Here is a 16,713-nt window from a genome sequence, read left to right on the forward strand (position 1 = left end):
GTGTGACATTTTTGTGTAGAATTTCTATTTCATGACCATATGGTTTACACCACTATAAGACTTATTTGGAACTGTGTTGAATACTGTAATTTCAATATGCAAGCATAATGAAGTAGTTATGGATGAATTTACATTAATTTTACTCATGAAGTACTGTTATATGGTTTTGTGGGCTAATGGACAATTAAATCAAATCTAATTTTGCATTCAATAAATGTTTGTTTGCCATAAAGTGAGGGTTACAATAATACTAACTTATCTAACATATGCAGCTCTACCACAGCATCTGCTTTAATCTGAAAGGAGCACATAAGAGTTTTCTCATTTTCAGTGTTTTGAAAATATATGCTTCAGTTCTACACAAATGCAACTCACAAACATGAGCACGGTCTCTGACAGCTGAAGCCAGACAGTTTACTTCAAGATGTATATAAACATAAAATGGTCATTTCTTACAGTATAAACAAATCGTACTTCAGGTTGTCACCTTCAGCTCTCAACACATCTTTATAGGTGGTTGCGTTTTCCCAGGAAATGATGATTATTCTTTCACTGCCCAGGCATCTTAATGTGCAGTTTTACCCCATTTGGGGTTCAAGACTTGAGTAGTATTCAACAATTATTGTTTTATCATTTGAAATGCAACCAATAAGGAAAATATGTTTTGTACCTCAGAAAACATGGCCCATATGCATTGCGACAAATGAATTCAGTCTCATCTTTCTAGTAAAGGGACACCAATTTACACTCACTTCTTTGATTGCTGTTTAATATCTGCTGTGTTGTGATTGATCTATGCATCATCTGCAGTGACAAACTGGCAGAGAACATTAATTATATTCTTTTTGAAATGCTCCATACATTCAATTTTACATTTAATTTTATTCAGAATTTGACAAAAATGATATTCACATTGCACAGAGTTTTAACAATGACTCCTTATGTGAGATGTACCACTCACTTTCAGTGAGAAGCCTATGATATTATCTATTTCACACATCTTTACCCCCGACTACTACATATGATACTGTGCACTTTCTCAGTGTTTTCATCTGTATGGCAGTTTTTGAATCTACTTCAAATGAATCCTTTATATACATCACTTACATGGAAACTATGAGCACATTGTACAATACTGCCTCAATCAGATCAGAGCTTGAGTCTGATAAAGCTTGCTCTGGGCATTGTTTTACTGCTGAAGATGTTGTTATCGCACCATCATCAATGAGACAAGTTCCTGTCATGCTCAGTTAAACTATGAAACTTTCATAATTTATTAATTAAGGTTTCCATTATAGATATAAATAATATTTTTATCAGTGACTAATTTTGAACCCCTTGACTGCAAAAAGCTACTTTGGCCCACCAGCAGCCACAATTCACCCCCAGAGAATGTGTGTAGGGACAACATGAGTAATCCAGGTATGGCAGCTTAGTGTCATTAATGAAGAATTATACTCCACTTCCACCACTGACAACACAGGGGAGGAAGCCACTGTCAAACTGCCAATAAGATCTGGCTTGACTGAGGAAGAAAGATTGTGACTGATAGCTGTGTTGTGTCAGTTTTCAGATGCTTTTGAATCTGAAGTGGAGAAAAGACAGGCCAAGCAGCATATGGCAAAATACCATATAAACATTTGGGATCACTCAGAAGTTAGCCAACACTCATATAGAGTGTCACAAACTGAACAACACTACATGTGGAAGGAAGTGAAGGAAATGCTGCAAGATGACACCACTGAATCTTCAGAGAGTCCTTGGTCCCGACCTGTGGTATTTGCAATGCAGAGGGAAGCACAAGTTTTTCCTGTGATGACTATCAGTGACTGAACAAAATCACAAAGAAAGATGGCTGCACATTATTGTACTATGGGCACCCTAAATTCTTGAAAGGAGAAAAGAACTTCTCAACTATGGACATACAGGGAGGCTTCTGGCAAACTGAGGTTGATGAGGCTGACCAAGAGGAGACCTCCTTCATAATTGTAGATTGTAGATTTATTTTATTGGTCCTGTTGTCTACATAGCAGCTTATGCATAAGTCATGGACAAGTCAAGTTATAAATATACAGGCTGAAAGTAATTTCAAGGCATACATATGTCTAACAGGAGTTTAAAATTCACCCATTTCATCTTTGTAATACTCTAGACACCTTCAGACACATGACTGACAACCTGCTTCAATGCTGGTACTCAAAAACAACAACATAGGTTTGCTATCTGGATGACATTGCCACTTTTTGAAGGCATCTGAAGTATGTTCAGACTGCAGGTATCTTGTCTATCTGAAAAGTGTGTCTTTGCCACCCAAGAAATAAATATCTGGGGTCATCTAGTAAATGGCAAGGAGTCTGTCCCAATCCAGAGAAAATAAGAACAGTTACAGATTTTCTGATTGCTTGGCACGTTTGTGATGTGAGACATTTTCTTGGAATAAACTCATACCACCAGAAATTCAGGAAGAACTTCTGTACCAATGCATGTGCCTTGCAAGAACTACTATATGGAGATGCCAAATTTTCTTTGTCCTTAAGGAAGTCCTAACATCTTCTCCAGTCCTAGCACAGTGTGCCTAGAATGTTGAGACAGAACTTCATACCAACACTCGTTGCTATGGGGTAGGTATAGTTCTAGTGCAAATTCAGGAAGGTGCTGAAATGGTGATAGCTTATGATTCCAGAGAACTTCACAAGTCCAAGATGAACTACTCTACAAATGAGATAGAGTGCTTCGCAGTTGGATGGACCATCAATGAGTTCCAGCCATATGTATTTGGCCAAACATTCACTGTTGCGACAGACCACCAGTCTCTTCATTGGCTGACTAGCCTGAGAAACCCATCAGGTCAACTGGTAAGATAGACACTGAGGCTTCAGGAATATGACATCACAATGATATAAAAATGGGGGTGCAAACACAAGGATGCCAACCACCTTTCAAGAAATCCTTTGGCACAATGCAGCAGCATGAATCAAATCTCAGTCATTGCTGCATTAAGTGACATTGTCTTTGAACAGAGAGAAGATCCAGCGCTGCTGAAAACCATAGAAACCATTTAAAAGCAAGGCACTGACTGAAGGATAATTACGAACAATAAACAGAGTACTGTGTAAGAGGAATTATGATGCAATGGAGTGGAAATGGTTGTTCATCATCCCAGATAATTTATTGCCATGATGGTACAACTCTGATCACCTGGGATTTGTGGAGACTCTAGACAGAATCAGCTGCAGGTATCACTGGCCGGGTCTCTACAGATGTATCAGACAATATGTCGCCCACTGTAAGGAATGCCAATGACAGTTTCATGTGCTGCGATTACATCTGGGGCATCTGGTATCAATTTTGCCTGGAGCAGTGCCATTCCACCAAGTTAGAATCGATATCTTCGGGAGGTTCCCAAAGTCAACAAACAGGAATCAATGGATGATAGTCTGCATTGACTACCTTGCCTGCTAGCTATCACCAAACCTGTGCCAACTGCCGAAACTCCAGAAATTGCGAAGTTCCTTCTAGAAGACACTTCTGCAATGTGGACCATCCCATGTGATGATCTCTGCTTATGGAAAAGTTTTACAGTCATGACTAGTATCAGAGGTAGTTTCATATTGTGACTTACCCACAGGATAACAACTGCCTAATGTCACAGATTTCTTTACTAAGACATTGTCAGATATGCCCTTGTTGATGTTGTACCAAGAAATTGGGATATAATAATGTCCATGTGACATTGGAATACAAGACAGTGAAGCAAAACACTATAGGCTTTACACAGTTCTTTTTTCTCCATGAAGACAAAGTGACAATGAATACACTGTTCCCATTTCAAACAGATGGTACCGATGATGACTGTGTGAAACACGTCAACATCAAGACTACAGCAAGACAAATGGCTTTCATATGGATGCTGGATGCCCAGGAGGAAGACTGATGGCATTGTAATTCCAAGCACCAGCCAATGAAATACAGCCAGGGAGTCTAATTATGGATTTCTCCACCTGTGCAGAAAGTGAGAGTGTCAGAAAAATTCCTAAAGCACTACTTTGGACCATATCATATACTTCATCATATGTGGGATGTCAGATGTGTAGTCAACGATTATGAGCCTTCATTAAGAAGACAAAAGCACATAGACATCATCCATATCTTCAGGATGAAGCTGTACTAACATCCAGAGGAGCAGTTTGAGGTGGAAGGTTCAAGGTAACTGAAGGCCCATGATTTTGAACTTGCAATGGGAGAAGTTACCTGTGATATTCATCACAGTGAAGATGATGTAACAACACAAGCAGAGAGCAAGGATCTGCCAGTGCTGCCAAACAGAGGACCACTGACAAGATTTACATTGAGGATGCAATAGTAGTCCCTGGTGAGAACTTCTGAAACAACAAATCACGGGACCAATGCAGTGATCGATGGTAGATGTGGCATGGCATAATGGTAAGTGTTGTTGGTTGGTGTGCTGCAGTTCACCAATTCAAACCCAACTATCAACAATTATTTTTTATTTAATATTGTCATTTCTGAAATGTTCTTGAAATATCTCATGTTTGTAACATTTGTGTATTCTTGAATATTCAGTGCCTTTATAAGTACCATCATTTTGGAATATTCATTGTTTGAATAAATAGTTGCACTCTCCATGACAGAATCCAGTTCTGTATTAGATGTGTATTGGTGTGTGTAATAAATGTGCTTTCTGTGTTAAGTGTTGTACTTCAATGATGGCCCTGCCTTCAGATTTGGTCTTGGTTGTGGTTCCAACATGACAATGGATACAAGCATGATAAAAACAGAATTTCATTGTATCACTGCCATCTATGAACTACATCAAAAACATTTTAACTTGCCTTCTTAATGTACTCATTGTCTCCCTTGACATTCCTGAAGAGCTGTATTTATGTCATGGGTTTATGTAATAAAATATGAAAGTATTTCATTCTCATAGAGATAGGAGGACATTTAATATTGCACGGGAAAGTTACAATATGCCATGAAAAATATATGTGGTGGAGGATGTCAATGAAAAAATGAGACAGTCAAGGAACATAACAATAATAAATTAACTGAAGAAAAAAGTTATCTGAATCTGGATTTGGTTTCCCATTTAGGTTACAATGGACTTTCAGATTGATAAGGGCACTGATGGGTACAAGAGACAGAGTGGCCCACGGAATCTTGGTGTGAGTTTCTACAACAAGAGATGTGATGGAAAAGAATCTTTGTCCATAGTGACAGCTATAACAGGTAGTAAAATTATCCTTTTTTGTTTTCTAACTTCTGTATATTTGCTAAAATTTGCTTAACATGTATTTTGTTTGTAATAAAAATGTAAAAATGACTTTCAACTATGTCACAGAAGAAATACAGGTTTTCTGCTGCAGTTAATAACCTGTGAAAATTTTCTTCCATCAACAAGTTTTGTAGAAATTAATGAAGACAGCAAAATACATTAATTGAATTTTTTATTTAATGTTTATATTCACTATACAATTATAAATTTCTATAATGTCTGGCCCTTATCACATGTAAATGTGCAGATTTTGTCTATAAATTTATATGAACAAAAATAGTCCGTATGTTCCTTGAGTGAGCCTAAATTCTGTAACTTTATCCTGCTGGTCTTTATGTCAAAAATATCTGGGAATAATAATAAACCTCTTGAGCCACCTCAGAAGGAAAAGGATGAGTAATTTGGTTTAAGCTATACAAAACTTTGGTTTTGGCATTCCTTTTGGAGTTTTTTAAATATGGATGAGGCACTTTGAATGTTCTAAGAGATCACATGATAGTCATGTAAATCTGCAAATATGAAAATTCCAGAAAAGAAAAAACAAACAAAAAGGAGTAAAGACAAACACTGTCTCACTTCTCTGTGATGGAAGGCACATGGATACACATAACAGTTCAACAGCTCAGAGAATAACTGAAGTGGTCAGGTGATGTACTACCAGTACTTTGTAAAGTGTATTTGTGCATAGCTCTGTATACAGATGCTATTGACATATCAATATGAAGGGCTGACTGGTGCAACAATTTCTCAGACTTACTTCAAATATAAATCTAACTCATGTACTTCAGCTAAATAATTTATCACACCTGAATCCAACACAAGCAGTTGCATTGTATGAGAAAAGACCTATATTTTGCCTTCCTGATACAAAACACTTTTACCAGTTTCTTAGAAAAATTCTAAGAATGAAAACAAAATTTATATCAATTTGAAAGGCACATTTGAATTTATTCCAATAATATCTGGGTATATGTGAGAAAATGGGTGTGGTCATCATTTTATTATTCTGGAAGAGGTGCACTTTGAGTAGGTCTGGTCTGCTGTCTTCTTTTAGTAGCAATTTAGTCTATATTCACATTGATTTTTCTGTCTATTGATCTGTTTAGTTTTTGCCATAAACTGTTGATAATCAAACCATGACTTTGTTCATCTTAGCGACATTTCACCATGCAAAAATTGACTTCAAACCCAAAGAGAATCAATTTGACTGTTCTGGTTTTATTTGTTATAAAATCTGCAGAGTTCTCTGAAAGAATGTCAGATCTCTTTAATAATGACCAACCAACATTGTAAGAATACAGACAGTTGTTGACAAATTCTTGGTGAAAATTCTGAATTATGCTCTCATAACTACTTCCAATGAATCAGACGCAGCAATATAAATAGCAGCTGATGGGTAATGGGGTGTAGCCATTACAGAATACTGACTCATTTACAGAATCAGAAAAAGTTAACTCCTTTTCAGTTTGGCTTTCGTGAAAGAGTGTCCATGGGAAAAGCAAAGCAAGATGCCACAAATGAAGTCCTGACTTATCCAAACAAAAAACATTATCCTATTGGTTAAAGCCATATTGAGGTGAATCTGTGTCCTGGCAGAACTGCAAAAGGTGTGTCTCTTAACATCCCATTGTCCCCACCAACCTTGTCAAAGTTACTTATTTGCTGTGGTTTTATTCGCATAGTTAGCAAATATTATAATCTTGTAAATACTTTTAATAAAAATGAAACATAGCAAAACTGAATGTGCACTGAGATTTGATACAAGAACTGCCTGGATTAAACACTTAGTATAGTGAATAGCAAAACAAATTGTGACTGACAATGCTTTGCCACGTTTCAGAGTTTTTTTCACATTAGAATAATAACAAAATGTCAAATAAATAAGTAACATAATTGGATAGATAAAAAATGTAGTCACCAGACAGTGACAGGAGAACACAAATATAAAACAGGGTTTTACTTATGCAAGCTTTCAGAGCCTGTGGCTCCTTCAAGCAGAAGGGTTGAAGGGGAAGGAAGAGGAGGGAAGGGAAAGGAACTGGAGACATTTAGGAAAAGGGGTAGAGTTTAGAAAGTCACCCAGAATTCTGGGTCAGGGGATACCGTATTTACTCGAATCTAAACCGCACTCGAATCTAAGCCGCACCTGAAAAATGAGACTCAAAATAAAGGAAAAAAAAAAAAAATCCCGAATCTAAGCTGCACCTGAAATTTGAGACTTGAAATTCAAGGGGAGAGAAAAGTTTTAGGTCGCATCTCCAAATCGAAACAAAGTTGGTCCATTGTAATATGAGACACAATTTAGGTAGAATGAAAGACGATACAGCTACAGTAGTTTGGTTCGAGTCGTAAGCTTAGCAGTTAAGCTTTACCAGGTAGCCACTGCTATGCGTCAGGCGCTCCGTCCGTATTTATACGGGTACCCTTCCTTTTTCACGTGCTTCGTCTGGTTTGAATCGATTGCTTATTTTGCTTTGATCTGATAAGTGCCGCTTTCTTTGTTATAGGTGTTTACGTCACTCTAAGCTGAAAATGCATTACTGTACTGTGTCATGCATTGTTTGTCGCATTTTGATAGTGTGTATTTACGGCCTGTCGCCGCTCGCGGCAAGACTTGCTTTTGTGCGCGCTACCGCCGCTTAAAAAAAATGGCAAGAGACTGCTATTTGTTGTTACTTACACTGCTGCTTTCTTTGATAATGATCAACAAGAACCAAATAATAGACTGCGTATGATAGAACATGTTCTGAATGAGAGTTTAGCGAAAAATTTTCTCCGTTTGAAAATCTTTGCGGCCGCTTCTTTAGTACATCAAATTCTGCACAGAAATTAGTCATCTTACGTTTAAAATCTAGTCAGTTGCCATGCTTCATTTCTGACTGTATCACTATTAGGCATAAGAATAATACGAATATAAACATGACACGATACATATTTTCTTCTGCGTTTACTGTTGTCTCACTCTAGTTTCATAGTTTATTACGCAGACAGGATTTAAATGAGATAGCAGCAAACACAAAAGAATACATGTCAAAATGTTTATATTCATATTATTCTTATGGTGAAGAGAATACTGCATGTGATTCACATTTCATCAGGTTCCTATTAGCAACCATCTCTTCTCACGGGTAGGAAAAAACTCGGAACGTAGAGTTGGCCATATTGACAAACATCCCTAACAGTCTTGCCAGTCGGATTTTCGTAGTACATTGAAATTCTGCTACATTCGAAGATGAACAATACGGAATTTGTATTTACTTCGTTGGATAATGTATGAAAACGCAGTGGTCGAAACTCGGGGCGGAGAAAAAAAAAGCTCGTCTTCTACTTTTTTTTTAAATTTATTTACTGATGCAGAGGTTTTGGCGCTACATATATTCGACGGCAGAAGTTAGTTGTGGCGGCACCTATCAACATTTTTCAGAACTTCCGCTTGCTTGCTTTGCACTCGATTCTAAGCCGCAGGCGGTTTTTTGGATTACAAAAACCGGAAAAAAAGTGCGGCTTAGATTCGAGTAAATACGGTACTTAGGGACAGGATGAGAAGGAAAGACTCATTGTTAGGGGCTGCATTGGACTAGATTTGAAAACCTGAGAGCTAGAAGTTGGAAGACAGGGTAATATGCAAGACAGAGATTACTGATAAAACATCATGTGTGAGTTAATAGAATGAAAAACCAAGTACATAGTACATAAAAGAGGTGAGAGATGTACAGTGCAAAATAGACAGGCCAGAAAACAAAAGATGTAGAAAACTAAAACAGACTGAAGAAATGCTTAGATAGAAGAAATTAATGTAAATTACGGCCAGATGAGTGGCCAAGAACATGCTGTAGCACTAGTTCTCACCTCTGGAGTTCTGAGAAACTGGTGTCTGGAGGAAGAATCCAGATGATGTGTGTGGTGAAACAGGCACCGAAGACATGACTGTCATATTGTAGAACATGTTCTGCAAAAGGATATTGTGTTTCTGATATACACCCTCTGCCTATGTCCATTCATCCAACTGATAACTTGGTGGCAGACATGCTGATGTAAAAGTCTGAACAGTGTTTATGTATTAGCTGGTATATGACACATGTCATTTCACAGTTAGCTCTCCCTTTCATAGTATAAGTTTTGCCAGTTACAGGACTGGTATAGGTGGTGGTAGGAGGGTGCATACGGAGGAGTCTTGTAGCAGAGATGGTCATAGAGGTAGGGGCCATAGGGTAGGGAGATGCGTGCAGACGAAGCATAGGATCTGGAAAGGATGTTGCAGAGATTGGAAGTGTGATGAAAAGCTATTATAGATGTGGTGGGAAAAATATCGAACAGAATGGATGTCATTTCAGGGCATGATTTTAGGAAGTCATGGCCTTGTTAAAGTAGCCAGTTAATACATTCAAGAACAGTATAAAATTTAGTGACAAGTGGTGTGGTCAAAAGTTGTCTCTTGGAGGGGTCAGCAATATCAGGATTGAATGTTATGGCATGGGAAAACTGCTTTTGAAATAAGCTGGTGGGGTAATTATGTCCAGTGAAAGCTGAGTTGAGAATGGTGGTGTATGGCTATAAGGAGTCTGCATATGAACAAACACACACATCAAAAAAGTTTTGCATCACCTCAGTTCTGAGAGTTCTGGAACCTGTACAGAAAATTGGAGTAGAAATCAACATAAACATCCTTTCCACCCTTTTTATTGCTCATGAAATCCACAACTGCATGTTGTACCACCATACAGCGAGATCTTCAGAGGTGGTGGTCCAGATTGCTGTACACATTGGTACCTCCAATACCCAAAAGCACATCCTCTTCCATTGATGTATGCCTGTATTCATCATGGCATACTATCCACAAGTTCATCAAGGCAATGTAGGTCCAGATTGTCCCACTCCTCAACTGTGATTCAGTGTAAATCCCTCAGAGTGGTTGGTGGGTCATGTCATCCATAAACAACCCTTTTCAGTCTGTCCCAACCATGTTTGATATGGTTCATGTCTGGAGAATGTGCTGGCCACTCTAATCAAGCAATTTCATCATCCTGAAGGAAATCATTCACAAGATGTGCATGATGGGGGTGCAAATAGTTGACCATGAAGACAAATGCGTCACCAATATGCTGCTGATATGGTTGTACTATCGGCTGGAGGATGGCATTCATGTATCGTACAGCCTCTACAAATTCATGTATAACCTTGTACACAAAATCATTAATGTTTAGTTACACTTTATATACTTACTACATTATCCTTTTAATAAGAATGATTTTCAAGTAGCATTAATCTGCACCTTTATGTTTTTTAGTCTCATTTCTACTAGAATACTCCACAGCAGTCTATTATCTCATAGGCAAGTTTCAATCAATCAGAAATTTTATACTGCCGTTAAACTACTACTGGCACATTGCCGTCCATGAAATTCAACAAATATTTGTCATAAGAAATTAAACTGTTATGCTACTACTATTGGCATATTGCCATCCTTTCAATTTGATCAAACATTCTTTACACTTTACACATTTTCTCCCTACCATGTCAGCACGAAGCCATTCTGCACTTATTTATATCTGAATGCATCATATAGATGTCCACTTCACATGGTTACAAATAAAACAGACACAATACCTATACATTTCACAAATACATGGAGATAGAAGAACTTTACACTTACACCATCAGAGGCAAGCAGTCCACAACAGCAACCCATACTGATGATTTTGTTGTCTTTGCTATATAATGTGATGATACATTGCATAACTCCAGACTTTCCCAACTGTTGTTGATTTCGACAACTGTCAGTCCATTCTCCCATCTCCAACCCCAGCATACAGCTCCAGTACAATTCCATGAAACAAAACGAAGTGCCTTATTTTAAAATAATTTTAAATAAACACGTTTTCATACACTATTACAGTATAGATATATAGTATGTAATGTTTTGTTTTGATTTTGAATGCTCATAAATAGTGCCACTGTTTACATTGTACTGCAACAGTGGTTTTTATTTTGGTCACAGCTGTCTACATACAGCTAGGGCATTGCTGTTTGCACTGTTTAAGAGCTCTGTGTTTGCTTGCACTATTTGTTATTACTGACCTGCTTTGGTAATGATTCACATCACTAGCCAGCATCACCTACAATACTCTTTAAGTCTTACACCCTCAGAGGCTTACAATTGTAATTCACAGATATATCAAGAGAACCTATTAGAATATCGCTTCAAACATAATGCACAAACACTCTTTTATTGAATTGTTGCTTCAGTCCTCAGTATGAGGTATCATTCCTTCTATGTTTGAGTGTCATTGTTGCTACAAAAAGTACTAGTGGACCTCTATCCATTTAATTGCTATGTATTTTCTGCTGACTTTCATATATGAGTGTTATGTGACTTCGTAAATGATTGGCCAACTTTCATGTCACCTAGTAACCACACTTCTCCTTTCCCTCACTATGTTGGTGCTGATTACCTTATTCTTAGGTAGACCTCTGTTCTACCTTCCTTTCCTATTTAAAACCAGGGTGTGTTTTTAATCTCTGCACTTCATATTATGTGGCATTCTATTTAAATGTTATTTACTATGTTCATGTTTTTATCAGATTTCCATGTCAATGTTGTATCTTATGTAGACAATATGTTTACTCCCTTGCACTTCATAAAATAGTTGGCACAAATCACTTTGCCCACATATGCTACTTAATTGGCAACTTACACATTGCCTTTTGCCTTTTCTCCCTCATTCTTCATAAATGATTGGCTAACTTTCATATCACCTAATGACCACACTTCTTCTTGCTCGTAACATGTAAATAACTGGCCGACTTTTCTGTCTCATAACCTATAACTCTCCACTTACCTCTTTTCTCTCTCTGTACATAATTGGCCAACTTCCCTGTCATCTAATGGACATAACTCTCCATTAACTATAATCCTTTTGACAGGACTGTTCCTAGCCTATCAGTGTATCATAATTAATTACAGCAGAAACCACTTCACCATTTAAATTCATACTAAAGAGTAACAATATGTCTATTTTAACAAATCTTTTCATAATCTCAAGACAACATTTACTTACTTTCATTATTTCTTGCCACTAGAATTTCTTCTAATGCACATTGTCATATTTGCTTACCTAGTTTAGCATCACCCTCTCCTTCTGCAGCCTTCAGCTTATTCTTATGCCTTATTTCACCTGTGTTATATATTATAGCTCTTGTCGTACTTTTGTATTCTTAAAATATTTTCAAACACAAAGATTTGTTTGTTGTTGCTGTAAGTAGTTAAAAATTGTTCCACTATGTACTTTTGTAACATGTGTTTTGTTATATGCATTAATATGGTACTGGTGTCTTGTTGTAACTATATACTGAATTCTCTTGCTGGTGTATCTGTAACCCTGTACCTTGTATAGTTGGGCCTCTCCACATGTATCCTGTCAAATATACGTTTTTCATTTGTGCTACTAAGATGCTTATTCTGCTGGGTTACTTTGTTTCTGTCATAGCTTGTTTCTTTATTGTCGTATTCAGTATAATAAAATTTCCTCATCTTAACCTTGATAGTGAAGAATATTAAAGAAGACAGATATAGTTCTGAATGAAAGAAGGGGAAGAACTAACACCAGAAAAAGAAAATAAGGTATGCTGTCAGTTAACTTGGACACCTGTTAATCATCAGTTACCTAGCAATACAAAGAATGTTATTGCCCCCTGAGGTTAGCATTCATAATGTTTTTTCATGTCACTGACTGACATTTTATGTAATGATTGATGTGACAGTACTTCCATAGTATATAATGAAGTACTTTATTCAAAACTTTCTCAAATACAGCCACATAATCTAGCCCAATATGACACTTATTAGAACTGAAGTGATATCTTTGTCTCCCATAGACTAATGCAGTATACCTTTGACCATTTCTTGCTAGCGGCCTCTGACACAAGCTTGCTATCAAGCCCTTGTTTATTACCAGCTTGATGCCACTGAACTTTGGTATGGAACCTTTTAGAACCTTACTCCTAACCATTTGCAATATATGACTTTTTCACCAACAACCCTTCTGTCCACAAATACTCCACTTCTCACTCTGTTTTCTATGCTGCCAGACCCATATGTTTTATATGTGTTACTTTCCCTTGTTTCCCATGATTTTGCTTCTCCTTCTTGCCCACTGGCCACGGAATTCAGTTTTTGTTGTTCTGCCATGTTTTCAGGAATGATGCCATCAGAATGCCTAATGAAGGCTACTGGATATAAAGTCCTCTTACTAGAGAAATGCTGGAATTTATAAACATTAGTGTGATTTGCTATGTCACTTACATGAACAATATCTCTCTCTCTTTCTTGTTCACACCAAATTTATACTTTTTATGTAACTTCATTTTCTACTTTGTCTTGCATCTCAGGGAGTACTTTTTGCTCTATTTCTGTCAGTTTACTCTGAATCACAATTGTCTTGCATTTTCAAGAGGATTCTACATGTGAAATATTACAATTAAGTATTTCATGGTCTTTTTGATACTTTGTGAATTATTCCACTGTATCATATGCTTATACTGGACATTCTTTCATAGCTTTTCTTTTCTCCTGTCTTACATTACTAATCTGTTACTTGTTATTTCTATCAGCCCATTTTGATCCTGCAAATTCTTATTTAAGTTTTTGGGTTTACGGTCAACCTTTTGATTAATTTGTGACTTAGAAACTTATGATTTTTTACACAATTCTTTTGTTTCATAATTTACTTTCCTACAATATCCCACAGTTTAACTTCAAGATGCGTGCATTAAACTTGGCATTAATTTGAGTTGTTCCTACATTGACTTCTTTTAATCCCTTACCTATTTTCTCTATTTTTGTTTTTTTTTTGTTTTTCTCGATTCCTCTTTATTTTCCTTTTTCGCCTCTTTTTGTACTTGCAAAATTTATTTTAGCATAAACCTTACATACTTATCATCCTGAGTTAGCAAAATGTCAGCTGATGCTGTATCATGATTTGCTTCCTTTTTCCCTGGACATTTTACTAATACTAATGTTCCAGTAACAAATCTTATACTGCTATATGCAAGTGCAACACTTAAACACTATTTTTCTTTCTTGATACAGCCATGGATTCTTATAGTTGTGGGCTGCACCGCTGGCTGCAGCTCAACTGTCATGGTGTGCTGAAGCTGGCACTTCTCAAATGCACCCTGTACTGCTAACTGCACCAGCCGCTGCTTGCTGCTGCTGCACCTGTTGTCTGTGGCTGCTCTGCATTCTGTGCCATCTTGTAGCATTAAGAATCATGAGGTGATGATTAATAATGTAATCCTTTGGATTACACACACAATGTTAACTTTTACTCTCATAGCACTTCAGGACTTCCTATTCCTCACTTATCAATACTACCTTCATTGTAATGGAAAATCTGATTTTGCAGCATCAGACATCATAGTTCAACATAAGTTCAAGGACAGTTCAAACACCATTCAAAGCCTTCTTATCACAGTTCTTATACAGTTCTCTGGTCATTCACATTTCACACGTGAAAGGAAGAGAGTGGGAGATATATATGTGTATATGATAAACCCCTTTCATCAAAGAATTCTCTCCTTCATACCTCCTCTGTATTACAACAGATGGCATGTCACTGGCCTCATTAGTACCAAGATTGCAGTACATGTGAGGTGCCTATTTACTTCCACAACCCAAAGTGCAATGCATAAGTTCTAATTAATGTTCGGCAACCAACAATCTTCTATAGTTGTTGTCCTGTGCACAGAAAACAGCATGTAGCTCATGAATCCATTATCTTGAGGCTGTAATAAAATCTTAGCATGGAACTTATATTCTATAAATAACTAAATATCCAGTAAGTTTATTTATACAGGATGCTGCCTACTTTTTATTAGCAGATCACAAGAAATTGCACAGTTACAATCCACTTTAGTGTCTCAAATAATTTCCATTCTTTGAAAAAATAATGAACTGTGTATTTCAGTAATTACTGTCACTCTGTCCTCAACTACATGTCCAAATAAACATATATTTTTAATAAAGTTTTAACCTGATACTCACTGCAGCAGACAACATGTGTGTTCTCCAAGACTGTCAGTCCAGCTCTCACATTTACAAGCCGTACATTGATAATAAAATGTTAACTGAAGCCGAATGTGGCAGACAACATGTCAGTCTTCTGGGCCAGCTGAACCAGCTCTTATCTTACAGCTGAATAACTTTGCCCTCCATCCAAGTTACGGGAGATCTGAAGATCACCGAAGTGCTTCATCTGCCTTTCTGTTTAGCAGCTGTTTATTATTCTGCTGGTTACTAACATTTATGAAACAATGGAATAATATCACACTATTGAGAGATACTTTAATATGAAATTTGAGTAAATATGCTGTTTGTTTTTCTAATATTAATAACAAATGATTATCATTTTGGTGCACAACTTCCAAACACAGCAGCCAATTGTGGAGAAGGACCACAATTTAGGCAATCCTTCTCACGAAACTCGCATCAAACAAACTACCTGTCTTTGGTACATCACACCACATTGTGTTGCCTTTCCACTGCTGTGTACTCAACTTCTCTAAGCAGAGTTTCTAGTTGCTTAATATGATGGCTGTAAAGCAAGAAATATTACAGAAGGAGCCATTATGTTTCCATTGGCCATGCCCCTTATTTGTCTGTATGTCTGCCCTCAAAGGTGAAATAGCTGTTGGTAAGTATAAAGTTGATGAACGTGGCAGGAGGGGTATCGTAAGTTTGGAAACAGGTAGGCTCTGATTGAGGAAATGTTCAACAGCAGACAGACCACGTGCATGGTGAACGTTGTTATAGAGGAGGTGACATTAATGACGAAACGAATGGGGTGTGGTGGGTGTTTTTAATACATATGCCTGCCATCATTGGCAATGATATGGCGCAGATGAATAGCAAATTTCTGCATGACATGCTGAAGTATCAGAACTTTGATGCTGTTGATAACTTCCTGAGTGGCTGTTTTCAGCTCAGAAATGGTTTTTGGGTTGTTGCTGCGCACCTTGTCTTTAATACAGCCCCACAAAAAGGAGTCACATGTTTTCAGATCCAGAGCATATGGTGGCCAATCAAGGCACATGGCAGTGCCCTCTGGGTACCCCAGAGCCAGAATGTGGTCCCCAAAGTGCTCATCCAGGATATCAAACACTCTTCTGCTTTGATGGGGTCAAGCTCCATCTTGCATGAACCACATCTTATTGAAATTAAGAGTCACATTGGATAATGGGGATGAAATCATCTTCCAAAACCTTCACATATCATTTGGTAATCATCATGCCATCAAGGAATACTGCATTGATTATTCCATGACTGGACATTGCACACAACACAGTCACCTGTTAGGGTGAAGAGACTTGTCGATCATGAAATGCAGATTCCCTGTCACCTAAATGCACCAATTTTGCTT

At 37.4% G+C, this 16,713-nt stretch overlaps 1 protein-coding gene across 2 annotated transcripts in view; it reads left to right on the forward strand.

The window, feature by feature from the left end:
• Positions 1 to 16,713, forward strand: part of LOC124777386 (hemolymph lipopolysaccharide-binding protein-like) — a 72,445-nt gene that overhangs the window by 18,582 nt on the left and 37,150 nt on the right. For both annotated transcript variants that reach the window (XM_047252776.1, XM_047252777.1), the window contains one exon: positions 5,115 to 5,250. In XM_047252776.1, the coding sequence (XP_047108732.1) occupies positions 5,115 to 5,250 (136 nt within the window). The remainder of the gene's footprint in view (positions 1 to 5,114; positions 5,251 to 16,713) is intronic.

The sequence above is a fragment of the Schistocerca piceifrons genome, chromosome 2 (assembly GCF_021461385.2).
Source record: "Schistocerca piceifrons isolate TAMUIC-IGC-003096 chromosome 2, iqSchPice1.1, whole genome shotgun sequence".
Lineage (NCBI taxonomy): Eukaryota > Metazoa > Arthropoda > Insecta > Orthoptera > Acrididae > Schistocerca > Schistocerca piceifrons.